This window comes from Macaca mulatta, chromosome 1 (assembly GCF_049350105.2).
Source record: "Macaca mulatta isolate MMU2019108-1 chromosome 1, T2T-MMU8v2.0, whole genome shotgun sequence".
Taxonomy (NCBI): Eukaryota; Metazoa; Chordata; class Mammalia; order Primates; family Cercopithecidae; genus Macaca; species Macaca mulatta.
In genome coordinates this window covers 207,868,588-207,893,444 of record NC_133406.1, presented here as the reverse complement: position 1 = coordinate 207,893,444, position 24,857 = coordinate 207,868,588, and the positions used below count along the sequence as shown (strand labels likewise).

Below are 24,857 nucleotides of genomic sequence, written 5' to 3'. Positions count from 1 at the left end.
AAAATACAAAAAACTAGCCGGGCGACGTGGTGGGCGCCTGTAGTCCCAGCTACTCGGGAGGCTGGGCCAGGAGAATGGCGTAAACCCGGGAGGCGGAGCTTGCAGTGAGCTGAGATCCGGCCACCGCACTCCAGCCTGGGCGACAGAGCCAGACTCCGTCTCAAAAAAAAAAAAAAAATTTCCTATCAAGAAGACCATGTCTAAGTTCTTTTTGTAATATCCAGTACTCACCCAGAGTTCAACATTGTATCATTCCAAAAGTATCTGTTGAAGCCTGGTGTGGTGGCTCACGCCTATAATCCCAACACTTTGGGAGGCTGAGGCAGGTGGATCACTTGAAGTCAAGAATTCAAGACCAGCCTGGCCAACATGGTGAAACCCTGTCTCTACTAAAAATATAAAAATTAGCTGGGCATTGTGGCCTGTGCCTGTAATCCCAGATACTCGGGAAGGTGAGGCAGGAGAATTGCTTCAACCTGAGAGGTGGAGGTTGCAGTGAGTTGAGATGGCGCAACTGCACTCCAGCCTGGGCGACAGAGCGAGACTACATCTCAAAAAAAAAGTTGTATGTTGAACTGAATGATCACCTGTCTATCCTATTCTTGCTTACCTCTCTCATCTCTATTCCTCCTCTGAGAACTATGCTGCTTATATTTCTTATCTTTCTCATCAAAATTCACCTAGGTACCACACTCTTCTAGAACCTAATTGAAAGACTTTGTACACAGAGTTGTAGAAATGGTTGGAATATAGATATCCTAGTCTAGAGGCATGAGCTCTCTCAGAGCATAAGGTTTATGGTTAAATAAGGACACTAACCAAAGGCAGGCCAGCATGGTAACTTTAGGGAAAGTTTGAGTTAAGCCTTAAAGATGCTACAGAAAAAACAAAAACCTGTTTCCTGGTGATCTAAATTGGGGAAATTATATTATATTAAAGATTTATACTACATATTAGTATATTAGCATGTTTAAGGATTTAAGATTCTTAAAGATTTAGAAACTCATAAACTTGTTTTATTTTGTTTAACCCAATATTTTCCAAGCTTATTTCCTTACAAAACATTTTTCTTTTAAGTAATGCCTATAACACACCTTAGGAAATAGTGATGTGAGTGAAAAATAGAAAATAAAATTAAAAGATAGTTGGAGATGGCAGTGCGTGGCTCACGAGGTCAGGAGATCGAGACCATCCTGGCTAACACGGTGAAACCCCGTCTCTACTAAAAATACAAAAAATTAGCCAGGCATGGTGGCAAGTGCCTGTAGTCCCAGCTACTCGGGACGCTGAGGCAGGAGAATGGCATGAACCCGGGAGACAGAGCTTGCAGTGAGCTGAGATCACGCCACTGCTTTCCAGCCTGCCTGGGCAACAGAGTGAGACTCTGTCTCAAAAAAAAAAAAAAAAAAGATGGTTGGAGACTGTAAAGGAGCTTAAATGATAAGGATAGATCAAATAAGTTCTCAAAGACATAATGAGAAGTCATCTTATAGGTTAGGTAGTCAATGAAGTTTTAAGCAGAGGAGCGATACAGATGTTCTCCTTTAGTACAAGTACTTTAGCAAATCTGAGACAGATGTATTGGGCTGGATGGAGGATGGTGTACGTGCACAAGAGGAGGGGGTGATGTGGAGTTGGGGAATGCAGGGAAAAGTTGTGGAACAGGAGGTATGGAGCCAAATCAAGAGAAGAGGTTCAGGGAGGCTTCAGAAAGCAAAAATCCTCCTTCATCTACTGAAATTTGTCTTGTTCAAAGAGCTTGCTTGCTCTTCCCTCATAAATGTGCTAGGGATAAACAAAAGCTTCCTGTTTATGGAATGGTCCAGTCTAGTTGTCTGAAAAAGCCAATAGCTGATACTATTTCCTGGGATCAGGTGGGAGCAAGGATTCTGCAGGGGACAGAGGCAGCAATGAAAGGCTGGAGTGGTGGACCTGCACAAAGAATTTAGGTTGGCTGGGCGCAGTGGCTCACTCCAGTAATCCCAGCACTTTGGGAGGCTGAGGTGGGCGGATCACCTGAGGTCGGGAGTTCGAGACCTGCCTGACCAACACGGAGAAACCCTGTCTTTACTAAAAATACAAAATTGGCCGGGTGTGGTGGCACATGCCTATAATCCCAGCTACTAGCGAGGTCGAGGCAAGAGAATCGCTTGAACCTGGGAGGCGGAGGTTGTGGTGAGCTGAGATTGTGCCATTGCACTCCAGCCTGGGCAACGAGAGTGAAACTCTGTCTTTTAAAAAAAAAAAAATTTAGGTCAAGACAGCCTTATCCCTTCTTATTCATCTGTACAGAAGATCTGACCCTGTATACCAGGAAATTTTCTGTTGCCTACTTTGCTCACCGGCAGTCTCCTAAAGATTCTGAAAGGGTTTTAAGATTAGCAACAGGACACTTGAGAGGAAAACATTACAGTTACATGATTTGGGGGTTTCTGAAGAGACATACTTGGGCAGAGACTCAAAAGGGTAAAAGATCAACTACATCAATTATTAGCAATGAAACACCAGGCCCCATATTTAAACTTCTCTGAACTGGTTTCTTGTATATAAAATGCATTTGTCAACATCTACCTGGATGAGACTAAAATGAAATTATGTCTGAATGAGATTATAGTCTGAAAATTATAAAGAACTATAAAAAATCAGTTATTTGTATTCTGAACTAATTTTATCTCATTTGACACCTTGTTTTAAGATTATACTAGGCTATATTGTTCTTAGTATATTAAATAATAATGTGAGGCTGGGTACGGTGGCTCACGCCAGTAATCCCAGCACTTTGAGAGGCCAAAGTGGGCAGATCACGAGGTCAGGAGATAGAGACCATCCTGGCTAATAAGGTGAAACCCCATCTCTACTAAAAATACAAAAAATAAAAAAATAAAAAAATTAGCCGGGTGGTGGCAGGCACCTGTAGTCCTAGCTACTTGGGAGGCTGAGGCAGGAAAATGGCACAAACCCGGGAGGTGGAGCTTGCAGTGAGCGGAGATGGCGCCACTGCACTCCAGTCTGGGCAACAGAGTGAGACTCCATCTCAGAAAAAAAAAAAAAAAATCATAATGTGGATGTTTTCCCACTGAAATTGGTTCCCTTATTTATGAATAAAATAAAATCACATTTGAGTATAAGAAAAGAAAAATCCGGCTGGGCGCGGTGGCTCATGCCTGTAATCCCAGCACTTTGGGAGGTCGAGGCGGGGGGATCACGAGGTCAGGAGATCGAGACCATCCTGGCTAACACAGTGAAACCCCGTCTCTACTAAAAAAAAATACAAAAAATTAGCCGGCGTGGTGGCGGGCGCCTGTAGTCCCAGCTACTCGGGAGGCTGAGGCAGGAGAATGGCATGAACCCGGGAGGCGGAGCTTGCAGTGAGCTGAGATCGCGCCACTGAACTCCAGCCTGGGTGACAGAGCGAGACTCCATCTCAAAAAAAAAAAAAAAAAAAAAAAAAAAGAAAAGAAAAATCCAAATTTGCTCTATCCTACAAATATTCTGTAAACAAACCATGAATCTCTGAATGCATGGTGTTCTTGTTATTATGAGTAATTACAGTAAAACTAACGATCAGAACCTGTAAGATTGCTCACACGCCCCCCTCACCCTACCAAATGCACATACAAACAAGGCAGAGGGGAGACCTGATCAATTTGGCTGGCAAGAACTTTATCTATGGGCAGTAAAGATGGTCAAGTATGGGAATAGGAGGTGACTGGGACTTGGACTTCTCTTCTAATGTTTATCCGTGACCTTTACCAGCCCCAGAAGAATAGAATAATTTGTTTAAAAAGTAAAACAAAGGAGCTGGGTGCAGTGGTTCATGCCTATAATCCCAGTTACTCAGGAGGCTAAGGTGGGAGTGAGTACTGCTTTAGCCAAGGAGTTTGAGGTTGTAGTAAGCCATGATTATGCCACTGCACTCCAGCCTGGGCACAGAGTTGAGACTCCCTCTCTAAAACAAAACAAAACAAAACAACACTGTTCAAAACAAAACAAGGGAACTATGATATCCCATAAGAACACAGAAGCTATTTTTTTTCCTGGCATTAAAAAGAGGCAGCAATAATCCCAGCACTTCGGGAGGCCAAGGCAGGAAAACAGCTTGAGCCCAGGAGTTCAAGACCAGCCTGGGCAACATAGGGAGACTCTGTCTCTACAAATAATAATAATAATAATAATAATTAGCTAGGCTTGGTGGCATGCACCTGTGGTCCCAGCTACTTGAGATGCTGAGGCAGACGGATCACCTGAGCCCAGGAGGTTGAGGCTGCAGTGAGCCGTGATTGCACCACTGCTGCACTCCAGCTTGGGTGACAGAGCGAAACCCTGTCCCCCCCCCCAAAAAAAAAGATGCAAAGCAACTAGCCACATCCCAAGGGAGAACTCAGGCATCTATTTGGCAACTAACAGAATTTTAAAGTTACTCCCTGTAACCACTTTCAACTGAAGATCTCAAAACACTGTGTAAACATTAACTAAATCTCTCAAGTCAGGAAAGAATTAGGCCTATTTCAGATAAGAAAAATAAGGTAGGTAGGAGGCTGTTAACAACAGGAATCAGAAAGGAAACTAGACTCTAGTATCTTTGGCTTTCTCAATGTTGTCCTCAGGCTACACTTAATGAAATGCACCCAAGCAGCAGCATCCTCAATAATGGGGCTATGTTGATAAGCCAATGCTTTTTAAAACAGGGGCTGAGTGGAAGGAACACTGGCCTTGGTTGGAATTAAGACCCCTGTTCTAAGCCTGGTTTCACCACTTACTAGTTATATGACCCTGAACAAGTCATTCAATTTCCTTAAACTTTGGTTTCCTCATTTGTAAAACTATATCAAACCTATCTCACAAGGTTGTGAGGATCAAATTAAATTATATATGCCTGGCGCACAGGTATTGAGAGGCCAACTTTCTTTCCCCAAACTCCACCTTAAGTCTGTAGATGATACATATTTAAAAATACATAGCTTATATATATTACTATACATATGATTATCATTCTTTTAACTAATTAAGAAATAAAATCTGGAGGATACTAACATAATACTTGACTAAAATAAGAAATGGCCTAATTTTTTAATAACTTCCAAATAGTTGAGAGTTGTCACCAAGCTTGAAAATTATTTTCTGTGCATTTTTATTGATGTGAGCAAAGACAGAAACTGACTTTAGAAAAATTTTAAAAATGGACGTTTTCCAGAAAGATGATCTGCCACATTTCTTAGAACTCAAGGAAACATCTCAGAAAGGAGTTAATGTACTATTCCAAAATTAACTATGCGGCGGTTTTTTTTGTTTTTTTTTTGAGACGGAATCTCTCTGTCACCCAGGCTGGAGTACACTGGCCTGATCTCGGCTCACTGCAACCTCTGCCTCTTGGGTTCAAGTGATTCTGCCTCAGCCTCCTGGGTAGCTGGGACTACAGGTGTGCACCACCACCCAGGCTAATTTTTGTATTTTTAGTAGAGACAAGATTTCACTATGTTGGCCAGGCTGGTCTCGAGCTTCTGACCTCAGGTGATCCGCCTGCCTTGGTCTCCCAGAGTGCTAGGACTACAGGCGTGAGCCACCGAGCCTGGCCTGTGTTCTCTTAATATTCGTTTGGTTAAAAAAACAGATCAACAGTATCTGTAAAACTTTAATATCATATAAATTAACCGCAGAGGGCCAGAAAGATCACCAGACATAAACAGTTCCATGAACCTAAAAGGTCCTTCCTGATACTTATTAACTGAAAGTGAAAGTTAGCCACCATAAGCACCACTCCTTTGACCACAACACTTCAAAGTAATTTAGAAACCCTATCTCAGTGAGGTTAAATAACACACCCATTTCTAAACAAGTCTGGCAGAATTAAAAACAGAAGTTAACTCTTCTTACCCTTCTAGACAGTCTAAGACAGCGCCTTTTGAAAGGAGACAACCAGCAGGATCATGGAGATCTCAAAACAACCTGGATATATAGGCTACAATTAAAAGTCCTTAACTCCTTTGAAGCTAAAGATCACACAACTTTTTACTAGCGTTACATTTACACACTGCAAGGAGTCCCTAGCATCTTTTTGTCGCCAAAACACGACACACAAGAATAAAATTATCTGCCCAAGGTCACAGAGCAGGTAATGGCTGTCTGACTCCCAACTACTTAAATGAGCCCCTCTTCCTGTGTGCAACCATTCATGGGATATACCGACAGTAACAATCAGTTAGACTTCTAAAGGTGGGGAGGGCGAGGAGGGTCTCCACTGAATGCTTCAGATAGGAAAATCTGGTGTATTATGTCTCTGCAGATATTGCATATTTTAATTCACTGCCCTTTAAAATTCAGCATACATGGTGCATTAAAAAGACTCATCAAGAACTCAAGATCAAAGGGGTTCAGAAACACAATTTATCCTACCACACCAACCTCTGGACATTCTTCTTCTCAGTGCCCCATTGAGTCTCTGGACAAAGAACATGTCTGTCCATCCCTCACCCTACCCAACGCAGTAAGGTAAGAACGACAGAGTGCCTCCCGATAACGTGGCACAGAACACACAGTGCTCAGGGTACCCCAGAGCCTATTCCCTGGTCACCTCCATCCCAACTTTCTGGGAGAACACGCCTTCTTCTGCAATGCTGCTAAGTCTGCCCCTAGCCAAGTAGACCCACCCCTCCGACGCGCTGCCCCCCTCAGAATATTCTCATTCCCTCCTTGGCCAAATATCCCTTCCCTGCTCTTACTGAGAGATACTCCCCACCTTGGCCGGGAGCGGTGGCTCACGCCTGTAATCCCAACACTTCGGGAGGCCGAGGCAGGCAGATCACCTGAGGTCAGCAGTTCGAGACCAGCCTGGCCAACATGGTGAAACCCCATCTCTGCTAAAAATACAAAGAAATTAGCTGGGCGTGGTGGCGGGCGCCTGTAATCCCAGCTACTCGGGAGGCTGAGGCAGGAGAATCGCTTGAACCTGGGAGGCGAAGGTTGCAGTGAGCCGAGATCGCGCCATTGCACTCCAGCCTGGGCAAAAGAGCGAGACTCCGTCTACCCGCCCCCCGCAAAAAAAAAAAAAAATAGAGACACTGCCCCCACCTCTGGACAGAGGGCATTCCCCCAACAAAAAAACCGCCTCTCCCTGTATCCTAACTTGATGGACAGCTCCCTTCCCCTCACCGAATGCTCAGCAGCCACCTCGAGCCCTGGGGCAGGGGGCGGGGTGTCGGGTGCGTTCACCCTACTAGTCTAGGCTTGCCTGATGGTTAGTTACCGGTTACCACCCCGCCGAAATTGCCGCCTTGCTGGTTTCCCTGCTTGGGACACACACGCAGCGCCGAGGACCGGCCCTGGAGGCCAGCTCCACGCGGGGTCCCAGCTGCCCCAGCCACGCCCCTCGGCCGCAGCCCGCAGCCCCCCGCGCCACGCCCCCGCGCTCACCCGCAGTCCGGGGCCGGGCACCAGCGGCAGTCGGGGTCCGAGGCTAGGTAGCGACGCAGCATGAACTCCTCGTACTTGTGCATAAGCGGCGGGTCGGCGAGCAGCAAACGGATGTCGTGCGGGTTGAGTCGCTCGCTGCACTCGGGGCAGCTGATGGGCACCCTGCTCTCGCTTATCTCCAGGCGCAGGTAGTGGCGGAGGCAGTCCCGGCACGAGCGGTGCGGACAACTGAGGAGGCGCGGGGCCAGCTCGGGCGGCAGCCGCACCAGGCACAGCGGGCACTCCACCTCCTCCGCGCCTGGGCCGCCGCCCTCCGCCGCCTCCTCATCGTCGAACCCCGGCTCCGCCGCCGCCGCCGCCGCGGCCTCCACCTCGGCCTCGGCGGCCGGCTCGGCGGGCAGCGCCTCGGGCGGCGGGGCCTGGGCCGCGGCAGGGGCTGGGGCGGGCAGCGGCGGCGCGGCCGGGGGCGGCGGCTCGGCCTGCGGCTTGGCCCGGGAGCGGCGACCGCGGGCCGAGGCGGAGAAGACGCTGTGGAAGGTGAGGCGCCGGCGCCGGCCGCTGTTGCGGCACTTGGGGTCGGGCGCGGCCGCATGTAGGGATGTGGAGCGCGGCGACTCGGAGTCCTTTTCGGAGCCCATGGCCCGCAGAGGCCGAGGGGCCAGGGGCGCCCAGCGCCGCCACAGCTCCCGCCTCAGTGCCCCTCAGCCAGCGCCCGGCCGCCGCCGCCACCGTCTCAGCCGCCCTCCTGGAGCTAGAAGCCGAGCAGCAACGACGAAGTGGTTATAAAGCCTCCGCCCCGCGCGCCGCTGCCCTGCGCAGGCGCTTCGCTCAAACACCTCACAACCCTCGCGCCCCGGTCGAGGGGTGCGCTGGGCGGGGCCGAGCGGGGTGGGGCCGGGCGAGCTGGGGCGGAGCTCCGCCTCCTGCAAGTCAGCTGGTTCCAGGGTCGCCATGTTGCGGAGACTGTGAGCCATCCTAGCCCACTGCTCTCCCTCGTCTCCGCCCCCAATTCCATCACGTCGACACTCAAGGTGGACTTTTTCGTTTGCGGTTCCTCACAGGTTGATTGCCACTTCCAGTAAATGATGGTTCAGGTACATTATTTATAAAAAGTACACAGGGGTTGTTCAGATGGTGACTCCCAACTGGTCCACCTTCCAACATTTCTGTTTATTAAGCAGACAGCAGTAATTAATAAAGAATATATTCATTCATTGAGCTTCTGCAAAGTGCGAGGCATTACTAAATGAAACAGATAAGGTCCCCCATTGCAAGGAATTTACAGAATAAAGTCCAAATTTCTTAGTCTAGCACTGTTCTCTATGTATTTAATAAACTCTATGTATATAATAATCTATTTCTAGGCTCACTTACCATTCAGTCCTCCTGGTATCTTGCTTACTTACCCAAACTTGTGGAAGGAGACCCAGCGTTTTCTTGCCTGGCAGTGCCTTTGACTTTCTTTTTCTAGTTCCCCATTCCTCTGACTGGGGGAGGATCTGGACCCTTAGGCTTCCTAGTGGGAGGCAGGCAAACAGATTGAACAACAGGAATGAATCAGGATTACATTCAGTTGCAAATAACAAAAGAAAAAAATAGCTTACGATTGAAATTTATCCTTTTTTTTTTTTTTCCCCCGAGACAGTTTTCCTCTGTCACTCAGGTTGCAGTGCAGTGGCGTGATCACAGCTCACTGCAGCCTCAACCTCCCAAGCTTAAGCAATCCTCCTACCCCAGCCTCCGGAGTAGCTGGGAGCACAGATGCGCCACCAGGCCTGCCTATTGTTTTTATTTTTTTCGTGGAGATGAGGCCTCCCCGTGTTGCTCAGGCTGGTCTGGAACTCCTGGGTTCAAGTGATCCTCCTACCTTGGCCTCTCAAGGTGCTGGGATTACAGGCATAAGCCACTGCACCCAGCCAGAAATTTCTCTCTTTCCATGAAATTTAAGTCCAAAAGTAGGCAGTTCAGGGCTGTTCAGCCATCCTCAGTATTTGGCTTCCAATGTTAAGGTCACCTCACTATGGTCCATATTCCAAACAGTGGGAAGGAAAAAGGGAAGAAAGATGCATCCTCTTCCTTTTAAGAAGACTGCCTTGGGGCCGGGCGCGGTGGCTCACGCTCATGCCTGTAATCCCTGCAGTTTGGGAGGCCGAGGCAGGCAGATCACGAGGTCAGGAGATCGAGGCCATCCTGGCTAACATGGTGAAATCCCCTCTCTACTAAAAATACAAAAAATTAGCCGGGCGTGGTGGCGGGTGCCTGTAGTCCCAGCTTCTCAGGAGGCTGAGGCAGGAGAATGGTGTGAACCTGGGAGGCAGAGGTTGAAGTGAGACAAGATCGTGCCACTGCACTCCAGCCTGTCCAGCCTGGGCAACAGAACGAGACTCTGTCTCAAAAAAAAAAAAAAAAGAAAGAAAAGAAGACTGCCTTGGAAGTCCCGCACATTTTTGTTCACATCTCATTGGCCAAAACATATTCACATGGCCATACTCAGCTGCAAGGGAGCCTGGGAAACATTCTCTTAACTGGGTACAATGTGCCCAGCTAACAATGACTGTTCTGTTATTAATAAGGAATGGTAAGATGGGCCAGGCGCTGTGGCTCACACCTGTAATTACAACACTTTGGGAGGCCTAGGCAGGTGAATTTCTTAAGCCCAGGAGTTTGAGGCCAGCCTGAGCAACATGGCAAAATCCCATCTCTACAAAAAATAGAAAAATTACCTGGGTGTGATGGAGTGTGCCTGTAGTCCCCGCTACTTGGGAGACTGAGGTGGGAGGAATGCTTGAGCCTGGGAGGTTGAGACTGCAGTGAGCTGTGATTGTGCCACTGCACTTCAGCCTGGGTGACACAAAAAGACACATCTGAAAAGGGGGAAACAAGCTGTGATATTTAAAACCAGGTCTCCAGAACTTCAAACTTTTGACATAAAACAAGAAGGGGAGCCAACAAAGAAAACTGAAAAGCAGGGGCCAGTGACATAAAAGAAAAATTAAGCAGGCATGATGTCACAGACACCAACATAATATGTTCCCAGAAGGGAGTGGTCAATTGTGACAAACGCTGCTGAGAAATCAAGAAAGATAAAAACAGAGATGTGACCACTGGATTTGGCAACACCAAATAGTCCTAAAGGAGAGGGAGAGTTTAATCCTCAAATAGGAAGGAGGTTTGATGCTGGATGGCTAAAACAACAATTAGTGTCCATATTTATCTGGCAGAATAGGGTAGACTTGGCTATGGTAACAAACGAGCCAAATATCTCAATGGCATAACACAACAATGGTATATCTTTTCCACTCATGCAAAGCTGGCTATGGGTTAAGGCACTCTCCAGGGTAGCTGTCCTCAACTCTCCTGGGTAACTCAGAGATCCAGACTACTTCTGTCTTGGGCTCCACCATCTCAATGCAAAGCTTTCAGTATTGCCTCAAAAAGACAGCTGGAGGCCGGGCACGGTGGCTCACGCCTGTAATCCCAGTACTTTGGGAGGCCGAGGCGGGTGGATCACCTGAGGTCAGGAGTTCGAGACCAGCCTGGCCAACATGGTGAAACCCCATCTCTAAAAATACAAAAGTTAGCTGGGCATGGTAGGGGCGCCTGTAATCCCAGCTATTCAGGAGGCTGAGGCAGGAGAATTGCTTGAACCCGGGAGGTGGAAGTTGCAGTGAGCAGAGATTACACTACTGCACTCTAGCCTGGGCAACAGAGCAAGACTCTGTGTTAAAAACAAACAAACAAACAAACAAAAACAAACTGCAAGGGAAGCTGGGAAATGCAGGAAGAAACCGTAAGCCATTTAGTAAGCAGTAGTATCATCTCTGCCACAGTTCTCTATAGTCATATTTGACTCTGTTCTCAGTGTGCAAGGTCCTAATCAATTGCAGATCCCCCTTAGAGGAGGTATATATGGTGGGAATGGAAGGTGGGAGAGAAGGCTGCCTTGTTTCTTGGGTCAGATTGTGCTAAAAGATATGGGGACCCCCAATTGCAGGTAGATCCAGATGCGTTTTAGATGCTTCTCCTTGTGTAGCTGACAGAAACAGCTGTCAGAATCCCAGCTTGCTGGAAGGCTCAACACTACCAAATGTTTGCTTGTCTTGGCTCTGGCTTCCAAACAAATTCGGCCTCAGTTCAAAGCTGCCACCATCAGTGCTTTGGGGGAAATCACCTCTCTTAAATGCCACTAGACTTTGCAATGGCCCCAATTCGATTGGGTTTTCTTCTTTCCTGAGACTATCACCCTTGAATAAAGGGACTAAAGCAATTCCTCCCACATTTCCTTATGTGTCTCTTCTTGATAGAAACTGAGTAGTGACTCAGAGATGGCATGAGGGAGAAAAAGATTCTCACTCATCTGTACACTCATTCAGTAAAGATTTCTTTTTTTTCTTTTTCTTTTTTTTTTTCTTTTTTTTTGAGACGGAGTCTCGCTCTGTCGCCCAGGCTGGAGTTCAGTGGCCGGATCTCAGCTCACTGCAAGCTCTGCCTCCCGGGTTCACGCCATTCTCCTGCCTCAGCCTCCCGAGTAGCTGGGACTACAGGCGCCTGCCACCTCGCCCGGCTAGTTTTTTGTATTTTTTAGTAGAGACGGGGTTTCACCGTGTTAGCCAGGATGGTCTCGATCTCCTGACCTTGTGATCCGCCTGTCTCGGCCTCCCAAAGTGCTGGGATTACAGGCTTGAGCCACCGCGCCCGGCCTCAGTAAAGATTTCTTATACTTACTTTGTGCTAGGCTCTTTGCCAGCTACCAGGGTCATGGATATGAAAAACATAATCTACTGGGGGTTGCAGACAAGATGGTAGATCACTGAGATACCAGGTGATGAGGACAAATACAAAAAAGCTATGACAGACCAACAGAGGGCATGGCAAGCTCTGCTTAGGGTGGTCAGGGATGGCTTTCCTGAGGAGGAGCCCTTTGAGCTGGATCTCAAATGATGAACATGAGTTGACAAAGTCCTAAGAAGGGGAAAGGACATTCCAAGCGTGGGGAGCAGGGAGGAAAGGCAGAGTGTGTATAAACACAGGCTAAGTCTGAGGAAGTATGAGCAGCAGGGTTCAGGAGAAGAGAATGTTTGAAAGGACATGAGCAAGAAATGAAAATGGAAAGGTTCTGGCCGGGCACAGTGGCTCACACCATAATCCCAGCACTTTGGGAGGCTGAGGTGGGCAGATCGCTTGAGGTCGGGAGGTTCGAGACCAGCCGGGCCAACATGCAGAAACCCTGTCTCTACTAAAAATACAAAAATTAGCCAGGCGTGGTAGCACTCACCTGTAGTCCCAGCTACTTGGGAGGCCAAGGCACAAGAATCACTTGAACCTGGGAGGCAGAGGGTACAGTGAGCCAAGATTGTGCCACTGCACTCTAAGCCTAGGCGACAGCGTGAGACTGCGTCTCAAAAAAAAAAAAAAAAAAAAAAAAAAAAGAAAGAAAAGAAAAAGAAAAAACCAAAAAAGAAAATGGAAAGGTTCTGTATTATGGCTCCATTGGATGCAAGAACCAGAAGCCTAACTTGAATGAGGCTAGGCCAAAGGAGTGATTTTTGGCTTCTATAACCTTTTGAACCCTATGTACCACAGCAGCTGCACCCAGGAAAGCCCCCAGATCCTGCACTCCATCATTCATCTTTGCTTCTCTGCATACTAGCTTCTTCTTTTTTTGTGTGTGGTAAAATATACATTTTAACCAATGTATATTTTATATACATCTACCATTTTAACCAATTTTAAGTGTACAGTTCGGTAACATTAAATCAATTCATATTATTGTGCAACCATCACCACCATCCATCTCCAGAACTTTTTTGTTTTCCCAGCTTGGAATTCCATAGACATTAAGCATTAACTCCCTCTTCTCCCCACTTTATTTTTTCAGTCTACTTTTCTCTCTTGCTGGAACTGTAGAATCCCTAGCTTACGTGTCCTAGCTTCCTCACCAGAGAGGAGTAATTATCTTCACTTTGTTCCAGATTCTCAAAATTCTTCAGAACAAGTCTGATTGATGAGGTTTGGCTGCATACTCACTCACATCTGTGGTCATGGGGGATGGAATACTATGATTGATAGGCCGTACCCGAACCATACAGCTGGACCAAAGGGAGGAGCAATTCTCCAAAAGGAAGGAGCTACTTTTTCACAAGGAAGGAGGGAGGGGCCAAACATGAGTAGATGAAATATGAAATGTTCATCAGAGATAGGCTGAGACCCAGCTACAGGAAGCCTTGAGTGCCAGTTGAGGAGCTCAGCCTTTAGTCTAGGAGGTATTATGGGACAGTTTAAATCAAGGAGAGCCATACATACAATGAAATTGGACTACAAAACCTGCTTTTTTTCTTACTTGAGGCTCTACTTTTCTTTTTTTTCTTTTTTTTTTTTTTGAGACGGAGTCTCGCTCTGTTGCCCAGGCTGGAGAGTGCAGTGGCCGGATCTCAGCTCACTGCAAACTCCGCCTCCCGGGTTCACGCCATTCTCCTGCCTCAGCCTCCCGAGTAGCTGGGACTACAGGCGCCCGCCACCTCGCCCAGCTAGTTTTTTGTATTTTTTAGTAGAGACGGGGTTTCACCGTGTTAGCCAGGATGGTCTCGATCTCCTGACCTCGTGATCCGCCCATCTCGGCCTCCCAAAGTGCTGGGATTACAGGCTTGAGCCACCGCGCCAGGCCTAGGCTCTACTTTTCTACTTTTGAGCTTTCTCTTGTGTTTTTCAAGGTGTTTTTTTTTTTGAAACGGGGTCTCGCTCTGTTGCCCAGGCTGGAGTGCAGTGGTGTGATCTCGGCTCACTGCAAGCTCTGCCTCCTGGGTTCATGCCATTCTCCTGCCTCAGCCTCCCGAGTAGCTGGGACTACAGGCGCCCGCCACCATGCCCGGCAAATTTTTTGTTTTTTTTTTTTAGTAGAGATGGGGTTTCACCGTGTTAGCCAGTATGGTCTCGATCTCCTGACCTTGTGATCCACCCACCTCGGCCTCCCAAAGTGCTGGGATTATAGGCATGAGCCACCGCACTTGACCTTTTTTTTTTTTTTTTTGAAACAGTCTTACTCTGTCACCCAGGCTGGAGTACAATGGCGTGATCTCAGCTGACTGCAACCTCTGCCTCTGGGGTTCAAGCGATTCTCGTGCCTCAGCCTCCAGAATAGCTGGGACTACAGGCGCTCATCACCATGCCTGGCTGATTTTTTTTTGTATTTTAGTAGAGACGAGGTTTTGCCATGTTGGCCAGGCTGGTTTTGAACTCCTGACCTCAAGTGATCTGCCCACCTCTGCCTCCCAAAGTGCTGGGATTACAGGTGTGAGCCACCACGCCCAGCCTTTTTTTTTTTTTTTTTTGAGATGGAGTTTCACTTTTTCGCTTTTGACGGAGTGCAATGGCGCGATCTCAGCTCTCTGCAACCTCTTGTCTCCCAGGTTCAAGGAATTCTCCTGCCTCAGCCTCCCAAGTAGCTGGGACTACAGGTGTGTGTCACCACGCCCAGCTAATTTTTTGTCTTTTGTTTTTTGTTTTTTTTTTTTGAGACGGAGTCTCGCTCTGTCACTCAGGCTGGAGTGCAGTGGCCGGATCTCAGCTCACTGCAAGCTCCGCCTCCTGGGTTCACACCATTCTCCTGCCTCAGCCTCCCGAGTAGCTGGGACTACAGGCGCCTGCCACCTCGCCCGGCTAGTTTTTTGTATTTTTTTAGTAGAGACGGGGTTTCACCATGTTAGCCAGGATGGTCTCGATCTCCTGACCTCGTGATCCGCCCATCTCGGCCTCCCAAAGTGCTGGGATTACAGGCTTGAGCCACCGCGCCCGGCCAGGCCCAGCTAATTTTTGTATTTTTAGTAGAGATGTGGTTTCACCATGTTGACCAGCTTCATCTCAAACTCCTGATCTCAGGTGATCTACCCACCCCAGCCTCCCAAAGTGCTGGGATTACAGGCGTGAGCCACAGCGCCTGACTTCAAGGTTGCTTTGAAAGCTAATTTTAATTAGATGTCACATGAATATTGAGGCTCCTAGCTCCTTCCTCTGGCTTCAGGAGTCACCTCTACCTGATGTGATCTCCATTTTTCCCTCTGGATCATGAGCTTCTGTGCCTAGTCAGCCTGATCTGGGTCACCTCCTATTTTCTGGGTCTCCTGGCCTGTCCTCTCTCTGCCTGCCTCAGGGAGTGGCCTCTTTATCCATCTGGAAGTCTTCCTGCCTCTGACCTGTCTGTCCTCTGATGCTCACATCGAAGTCCTATCTGTTTTATCTCCAAAATGCTTATGGAATCTCACCTTTCTCCCTGGGCTTACATGCACTGCCCTGTTCAAGCCTCATTATCTCTTCTGCTTCAATTTTGACCCCAGCCCCTCAATTGGTCTCTTTTGTGAAGCCATTGGCTCATGTCTACCCCTACTCAAAAACTTTCTCCAATTCTCACTGCAGAAAGCCTCATCTTCTTGCATGTCTCCTGGACTCAAGCCATTTTGCCTTCTTTATGTTATCTAAGTAAGTATGCCCAGGATTGTTAAGCCTTGCTTCTTTGCAAATGCTGGTCCCTCTGCTTCTTATGCCCTTCCTATCCCTCTTCACTTGGTGTAATCCTTTGCATATTTCAGGCCCATTTCCATGGTTACCATCCACCTTTCTACAGTCAGACCCACCTCCCTCCATCCTTTGTGTCCCCAGGGGACAGTGTAGATAACTCTAGAGTTACATGTATTACTAGCGTATCCCACATACTTTACTGTCCAAAGCAGGATATTTGGAAGGAAGAAAGGGAATGCTATTAATTTGCGCTGGTTTAACAGGTGTCAATCGATCTGTTCCAGGCAAACTGGAAGATATGATCACCCACCTACACCCGACATCGCTGTAAAACCCGCAGTTGGTGCTTTCATTTATCTAATTCATTGCTCTCAACAGCCCTGTTAGCTTGGTATTGCTATCCCGTTTTCAAGATGAGAAGATGGAGCCTCAGAGAGAGAAGACTTGTGGCCACACAGTCAGCTCATCAGATTCTAAATCCTGGACTCTGACTCCACCCTTGGCACCTCCAATACCACAGGGTCTTGTCTGGGTTAGTGACATGTGAACTCTTAAGACAAAGAGGGAAGGTAGAAATGGAATCTTACTCATTGCATGCACTGGTCTCTGTCCAGGGCCTTGTGTAGCAAAGACCTCAGGACATGTTTGTTGGATGGATGACTTCTTTTTTTGTTTTGTTTATAGACAGGGTCATGCTATGTTGCCCAGGCTGGAGTGTAGTGGCCATTCACAGGCAAAATCATAGTATGATACAACTTCAAACTCCTGCGCTTGAGCAGTCCTCCTGCCTCAGTCTTCCAAGTAGCTGGGACTACAGGCTTCATGACACCAAACCCATCGGATAGGTGACTTCTTAGGGATAGATACTGTGTGTTTTATTTAAAATCTGTGCCCCTCCCCAGGACTTGTTATACATGGATTCATTCATTCATTCAATCAATCAATTAACATTTATTGAGTACCTACTATGTGCCTGACAGTGTTGGTGATACAGCAATGAGCAAAACAGACAAGGTCCCTGCTGACATGGAGCTTACAATCCAGTGGGAAAAACCCTTACAAAAACAACCATACAAATAAACACACAGTTACAAATCAGGATAAATGGTAAGAAGGAAAAATACTTGGTGTGAGGTGTAAGAAATATTTTGGAGGTAAATTTAATAGGTTTTGTTCATAGATTTGATTGGGGACAGCGAGATGGAGATGGTTCTCAGGTTTTTGCTTGAAACAGAGAAGAGCATTTTGGGGAGACAGGTGGGGCTGGATGTGTGGGACTTGAGGCATCTGTGGGATTTCTCTTTTAATCTTTGCCACCTCCCGCAGGTCGATTTACTCAAAGCTGAAAAATTAGAGCAAATAATGGAAACCTGCAAATAAAGCTGGCTTCCAGGTAGATAAGGTAGAAAGAAGGGCAGGTGTGGGAAGGCAGGAGAAAAGCAGAGAGGGTAAGGGGGACGAGAGGTGTTCATGGAGACAATAATCAGACCTCCCAGATAATAATCAGACCTCCCAAGACAATAGTCAGACGATAATCAGACAATTGCTCCCACACAATAATCAGACGTGCCAAGCTCCCAATAATCAGACCTCCCTAGGACTGCGGCGATACCGTACGTTTCACACTGCGGAACGAGCACGGCTCGCGTCTTCCCTTGCCCGGGGCAGGGCCAGCGCTTTCCTCCGGCGCTCGAACGAGGGGAGGGGGCCGCTTAGTGCCTGGAAATCCGAGCAGCGTTGGCTTGCTTGGCTGCGCAACCCGCCAATCCGGCTGCGCCCGGTGGCGGTGCCATGTGACCAGCCTCCCCTTCCCTCCCTGGCCTTCCAGGGAAGACCGGCATCCCCGCCGCCCCGCCACCCTCGCCATCCCGTCCCCGCCCCTCGCGTGCCGCATCCGCGCAGGAGGGCGCCCGGCGAGGGGCCGGGATTCCGCCACAGTCCGTAGCGGCGCAGGGGAAGCGAGCGGAGCGGAGGCGAGCGAGTTGCTGCCGCAGCTCCCGCAGTGTTTTCCGTCAAGGTCAAGCATACCCACTCGTTGACAAGGCTGCCTCCGAAATCCCTCCCTTGCAGTCCTCCCAGCCGTTCCCACCGCCTTTGCCGCTCATCCGGAGGCAGCCTTCCTCGGACCACTGCCCCTGCCTCTCACTGGGCTTCCAGCAGACACAGCGGGGGAGGGGATGGTTTCAATAGATTCTGCGCCGCGAGCTTCCCAGCCACCTTTCTCATACGTACAGCTCATGGTGTGTCGCCCTGCCTTAAACCCCACGCTGGCTCCCCGTGCCCGATGAGAGAGCATTTAGAGCCTTCATAACCAAGACTCACCTTCACCCTCACCAGTCCCACTGCCTCCTTGCACGGGAGACCCTATCCCTCTGGACCCCTGGCCCTTCCAGGGATAGCCATCACTTGTATACTTGTGACTGCTCTTGCTGTAGGATCCCCTTTCCCCGTTTGTGAGCCTAGCGAATTCCTAGACCCTACTTAATTATAATAAAGCAACAGAGGGTAGAAACTGGCACAAAAATGGCGCTTAGCAAAGGTCACAAAGGTGAAAGCCTGCAGGAGTCAAGCAGGAGACAGAAATACGCTGGTGCATCAGGGGCATAAGAAAAACCTGTCTTATGGCATGAAGTACAGTATTTAGAAAGAAAAAACAAAGGAAAAACCTGTCGAAAGGACAGATCTTCATTTAGGCCAATATGCTCCTTGGGAGAAATATGGTTCTTGTGATGCCAGATTTTCTGAATTTATAAGACAAGTCACAAATCTGGACTTTTATGTGTAATCCATCAATTTTTAAATGTTGATTTGACTTTTTAAAAACACCCCTGTGAGCCAGATGCATGTCATAAACCCTCAGCACATGACCTCCACCCTTAGAGAAGATGGCTTTCGTTAGGAAAATACTTTGGAAAACTAGGGTAAAGGTGTGGTCTTGAATGTCTGTGAGGCAGCTGTTCTGGGGGCAACAAAGAAGCAGCCAGGCACGGTGGCTCACGCCTGTAATCCCAGCACTTTGGGAGGCCGAGGCGGGCGGATCACGAGGTCAGGAGTTTGACACCAGCCTGGCCAACACAGTGAAACCCAATCTCTACTAAAAATACAAAAATTAACCAGGTGTGGTGGCACGCACCTGTAGTCCCAGCTACTTGGGAGGCTGAGAGAGGAGAATCGCTTGAACCCGGGAGGCAGAGGTTGCAGTGAGTCAAGACCATGCCATCGCACTCCAGCCTGGGTGACAGAGTGAGACTCCATCTCAAAAAAAAAAAAAGGAAGATAACTTATATTTGGATCTGTTCCCCAATGGCTCTGGATGTTTTAAACAAGAGGTCATACATACACTGAGAAGCTACTGAGGGCTCAGAGATTCTACCAGAATCTGGAGGACTGGATTTGGGACATGGGCAGGACCCGAGGGCTCTGGGGAGGGGTGGGCAGCAGGAAGCCAGAGAGGGCCAGAATGACAGCAAATGTTTCCTCCTATCCTTGTGGGGACTACATGAAGGCCAAAGAGGAGCCCTGTAAAGCTTTCACTTGATGATGGTGGTGATGGGGAGATAGGAGAGAAAACCAACCCCTCAACCCTGAGGCTTCACACAATGGGATAATACCTGGAAGAGAAATCTGAAAGGTCCTTAGGAAGAGAGAGTGGAATGAATAGCCAAAGGCAAATGTACTTTAGCAGGAGACAAGAGATGGCTTGTGGCTGAGGCTGGGCACTATGGAGGAAAGTAGAAAAGGCTGTTTTGGAAACCGAGAGTTGTTTTTGTTTTTGTTCATCCTGAGGTTTATAGCTATGATGTGAATGTCTCTGCCTCCTATCCCTGGAAATATTCAAGAAAGATCTTCTATATTCATGGAGGCTGCCCTGACTGGGGTGTTGGTGGGAACAGCTGAAGGGGCTAACTTTTACATCTGTTTTGCTACAGTGCTGACCAAAGATAGTACAGGCTGAAGTAGGAATTGGAGCAGGAGAAACAAAGTCTCCCAGGAATTTGCAGTAATCCTGGAAAGGGGTTTTGTAATGGGTGCTTGGGTCCATCCTTTGAAGGTTTCAAGGGGTCAGAAGGCCCCTGGCTGACATCCAGGTTACATTAATAAAAGACCAACTACTATTAACTGAGTACAAACAGTCCCCACCTTTTGATTTCTTGAATTTACAATGGTGTGAAAGCAATATGCATTCAGTAGAAACCATACTTTTTTTTTTTTGAGACAGAGTCTTGCTTTGTCGCCCAGGCTGGAGTGCAGCGTCACGATCTCAGCTCACTGCAACCTCCGCCTCCCGGGTTCAAGCAATTCTCCTGCCTCAGCCTCCCAAGTAGCTGGGACTACAGGTGGGCGCCACCACGCCTGGCTAATTTTTGTATTTTTAGTAGAGATGGGGTTTCACCATAGGCCAGGCTGGTCTCGAACTCCTGACTTCAAGATCCGCACGCCTTGGCTTCCCAAAGTGCTGGGATTATAGGCGTGAGCCACCGCGCCTGGCCTAGAAACCATACTTTTAGTACCCAACCAACCATTCTGTTTTTCACTTTCAGTGCAGTTTTCAATATATTACACGAGATATTCAACACATTACTTAAAAATAGGCTTTGTGTTATATAATTTTGCCAGACTGAAGGCTAGTGCAAGTGTTCTGAGCATGTTTAAGAAAGGCTAAGCTGAGCTATGATGTTCAGTAGGTAAGGTTTATCAAATGCGTTTTCTGCTTACAATATTTTCAACATATGATGGGTTTATTGAGACACAAATTGAGAAGTGGCCAGGCGCAGTGGCTCACACCTGTAATCCCAACACTTTGGGAGGCAGAGGTGGGTGGATCACTTGAGGTCAGGAGTTTGACACCAGCCTGGCCAACATGGCGAAACCCCATGTCTACTAAAAATACAAAAATTAGCTGGGCATGGTGGTGGGCACCTGTAATTCCAGCTGCTTGGGAGGCTGAGGCAGGAGAATCACTTGAACCTCCAGAAGGCAGAGGTTGCAGTGAGCCAAAATCGTACCACTGCACTCCAGCCTGGGCAATAGAGTGAGACTCTGTCTCAGAAAAGAAAAAAAAAAAGTTGTATACACTTGCTTGTGCAACACACTGTGTTAAATGCTACATACATTTTATCTGTTACCCTCACAGTTTTTATTTATTTATTTATTTTTTTGAGACAGAGTCTCGCTCTGTTGCCCAGGCTGGAGTGCAGTGGCTCAATCTCAGCTCACTGCAACCTCCGCCTCCTGCATTCAAGTGATTCTTCCGTCTCAGCCTCCCAAGCAGCTGGGATTACAGGCACCCGCCATCATGTCCAGCTCATTTTTGTATTTTTGTAGAGACGGGGTTTCACCATGTTGCCAGGCTGGTCTTGAACTCCTAACCTCAGGTGATCTGCCTGCCTCGGCCTCCCAAAGTGCTGGGATTACAGGTGTGAGTCACCTCACCCGGCCCCCCACAGTGACTTATGAGGGAAGTACTATTATTATAACTCACATTTGGCAAATGAAATTAAGGCCCAGAGAGGTGAAGTGACTTACCCAAGGCCAGAGATAGCAAACAGTGGATTGGATCTGCTCTCCAGACGACTGCCCTCAGCAGAAATTGTCATCTTGTTTGGTGTTTCTGCCCACTCAATGACAGCACTTACCATCTTACCACGAAGAGATATAGATGATGTTTTGATTTGGTTGTCTGTCCTCTCCACTACCATATAAGGGGACAGGAGCTGCTAATTGCAAATGCCCAGAATACCAGTGGGTGCTGCATACATGTGAAATAAATCCCTTTAGGAAAGCTAATAGAGGTACCCTCGAGTCTCAGATCTTTGTGCCCTTGGGCAAGTCATTCTGGGTCTCAGTTCCCTTATCTGTGAAATGGGGATTATAATATACATCTCACAGGGTTATTGCGATATTTAAGTGAGACCAGGCCATGGAATTTCTATAAATTGCCATACAAATGGCAACTGTTGCTGCTTCTATAAAGATGACGAGGATGATGAGGACTGCGGAAGGAGCAGGGAAGGAAACCAGGATCTAGAAATCCCAGAACTGTATCAGCTCAGACAGGAAATTCTCAGAAGACATAGCCGGTTTGCAGTGTTCCCAAAACTACCATATCTTCATTCATTCTTCATTGATGGAACACCTATGTACCAGTGCTTGATCTCATTTCATGCAAAACTCTGCAAAGCAGACACTCAAATTATCCTCATTTTACAAGTGAGAAATATAAAGTTAGAGAGATGATATGACTTCCCCAAGGGAACACAGCTAGAAAGTGGCAGAGGCAGGATTTGAACTCCGATCTGTGTGATTCTAAATCCTTGTTCTTTCCGTTTTCTACTCCAGTTTTTTCAGTCTTCCCTTCATTCTTCAGAACATTTATCAAGCATCAATTAAGTGAGAGGCCTTTTGCAGGGGCCAAGAGATACAAGCCCCAGACTCTGGTTTCTGGTTTAGCTGGCGAGGTAGATAACTCAATGGATATTTACATTTCAGCATGGTAAACTCTCTCTGTTGCGGGCAGGGTAGTGCGGGTGATAGAGGAGTGGGCCATTGCTTTAGACTTGCTTTTCTCCTTGGTCTACAAGACCCCTGAGGCACATCTCACACTTTCCAAATGGCTCCCTTCACAAGTTCCCCTCACCCCTCCTGTTTGGGGGTGGAGGCGGGTGATGTAGTGGGGAACAGAGCAATCAACAATTTGGTCCAAAAGAGGCCTGGTGCGGTGGCTCATGCCTCTAATCCCAGCACTTTGGGAGGCCTTGCGGGGATGACTGCTTGAGGCCAGGAGTTCGAGACCAGCCTGGGCAACACAGTAAGACCCCATCTCTGCAAAAAAGTAAAAAAAGCTAACTGAGCGTGGTAACAGGCGCCTGTAGTCCTAGCTACTTTAGAGGCTAGGTGGAAGGATCACTTGAGCCCAGGAATTCAAGGTTGCAGTGAGCAGTGATTGCGCCACCACACTCCAGCCTGGGTGACAGAGTAAGACCCTGACTCGAAAACAAAACAAAAAAACATAATTGCCTCTAAAATAAATCTCTTTCAACTAGCCCTCTTCTCTCTTCTGTCTTCTCTCTCTCTCTCTCTCTCTCTCTCTCTCTCACACACACACACACACACACACACACACACACACACAAAAACACACACTCTGGGGGTGATGGGATTAATGCTGGTAGAACTGGTTTCTCCATCCTTCAGCATACCTGGATGTAGTGGTCCTTGCCTCTGCCCCAAAGCCAGAATGACAGGAAACTTGCATTTAACATCTTGTTACATATGCATTAAAAAGAAATCCAGGAGAGTTAACCCAGCTGTTAACAGTGATTATCTCTAGGTGATGAAGATATATGTAATCTCTATTTTCTTATTTTTACTTATTAGCTTAAGTTTTTTTCTGCCATGAATTTATTAAGTTTTTTAATAAGTAAAAATAAATACATAAAATTATTCTCTATTTTAATAATTATTTGTGGTCCCACAGATGGAGGTATTTCTATTAAATACTAAGAAGAAGGCTGGGTGCAATGGCTCACGCCTATAATCCCAGCACTTTTGAAGGCCAAGGTGGGCGGATCACTTTAGGTCAGGAGTGGGCAAGATGGTGAAACCCTGTCTCTACTAAAAATACAAAAATTAGCCTTTTCCTTTTGCGGGTGGTGGCGAAGGCGGAAAGAAAGCCATGAAGGCCTCGGGCACACAACGAGAGTACAAGGTGGTGGGTCGCTGCCTGCCTACCCCCAAATGCCAACCACCACCCCTCTACCGCATGCAAATCTTTGCGCCTAATCATGTAGTCGCCAAGTTCCACTTCTGGTACTTCCTATCTCAGTTAAAGAAGATGAAGAAGTCTTCAGGGGAGACTGTCAACTGTGGGCAGGTGTTTGAGAAGTACCCACTGCGGGTGAAGAACTTCGGCATCTGGCTGCGCTATGACTCCCGGAGCAGCACCCACAACATGTACTGGGAATACCGGGACCTAACCACCATGGGCGCTGTCACCAGTGCTGCCGAGACTTGGGTGCCCGGTACCGCGCCCGGGCCCACTTCATCCAGATCATGAAGGTGGAGATCACGGCCAGTAAGTGCCAGTGGCCGGCTATCAAGCAATTCCATGACTCCAAGATCAAGTTCCTGCTGCCCCACTGGATGCTGTGCCATCAGCAGAAGCCATGCTTCACCAGGAGACCCAACACCTTCTTCTAGGTACAGGGCGCTCTCCCGGGTGTGCCTCAAATAAACTCAGGAACACCCCAGTGGTGGGGGGGGTGGGGAAATTAGCCAGGCATGGTGGTAGGTGCCTGTAATTCCAGCTACTAGGGAGGCTGAAGCAGAAGGATTGCTTGAACCCAAGAGGTGGAGGTTGCAGTGAGCCGAGATCGCACCACTATACTCCACCTTGGGTGACAGAGGGAGACTCTGTCTCAAAAAAAAAAAAAAGAAATACTCTCAGCAGGTGTTTGTCCTGGGCACTGGCAGCACACAGAGAAGAAGTGAGAGCTCATCCAGGATTAAAAACAAGAGTCACCATTCCTGAAGGATTTCTCTGAGCCCAATTCCTTGTTCCTTCATAGTCATTGATATGCATATCTCAGTTAATCCTCAAAATCAGTTTAGGAGAAAAATTATTTCACAGCTGAGGAAACCAAAGATCGTGAGACTCAGAGAGGTTCCATTATTTGCCCAGGGACACACAGCTAGAAAGTGACGGAGGCAGGATTTGAATCCAGATCTGAGTGACTTCATAGTTTGTAAATTTTTAACCTCTGAACTTTGCCCTTCCAGTTGCAAGATGCTGATGCATTCTTGTATTTCCAGCTCTTCACACACAGGCACTCATCGATATTAGCACTGCCTAAAGAAGTCAGTGAGGTAAAGATCATTGTCTCATTTTCCAGATTAGAAAATTAAGGCCCGAGAGGGGACCTGCTCAGTGTGGTCAG

At 47.8% G+C, this 24,857-nt stretch overlaps 1 protein-coding gene and 1 pseudogene across 6 annotated transcripts in view; one reads left to right on the top strand and one right to left on the bottom strand.

Moving 5' to 3' along the window:
* Positions 1-8,240, bottom strand: part of RNF19B (ring finger protein 19B) — a 29,599-nt gene extending 21,359 nt beyond the window's left edge. For all 6 annotated transcript variants that reach the window (XM_028836372.2, XM_015134625.3, XM_077964385.1 and 3 more), the window contains exon 1: positions 7,411-8,240. In XM_028836372.2, the coding sequence (XP_028692205.1) occupies positions 7,411-8,048 (638 nt within the window). In that variant the 5' untranslated portion in view covers positions 8,049-8,240. The remainder of the gene's footprint in view (positions 1-7,410) is intronic.
* Positions 8,241-23,490: 15,250 nt separating this feature from the next.
* On the top strand, positions 23,491-24,253 carry LOC709541 (large ribosomal subunit protein eL20 pseudogene; annotated as a pseudogene).
* The last annotated feature ends 604 nt before the right edge of the window (positions 24,254-24,857 follow it).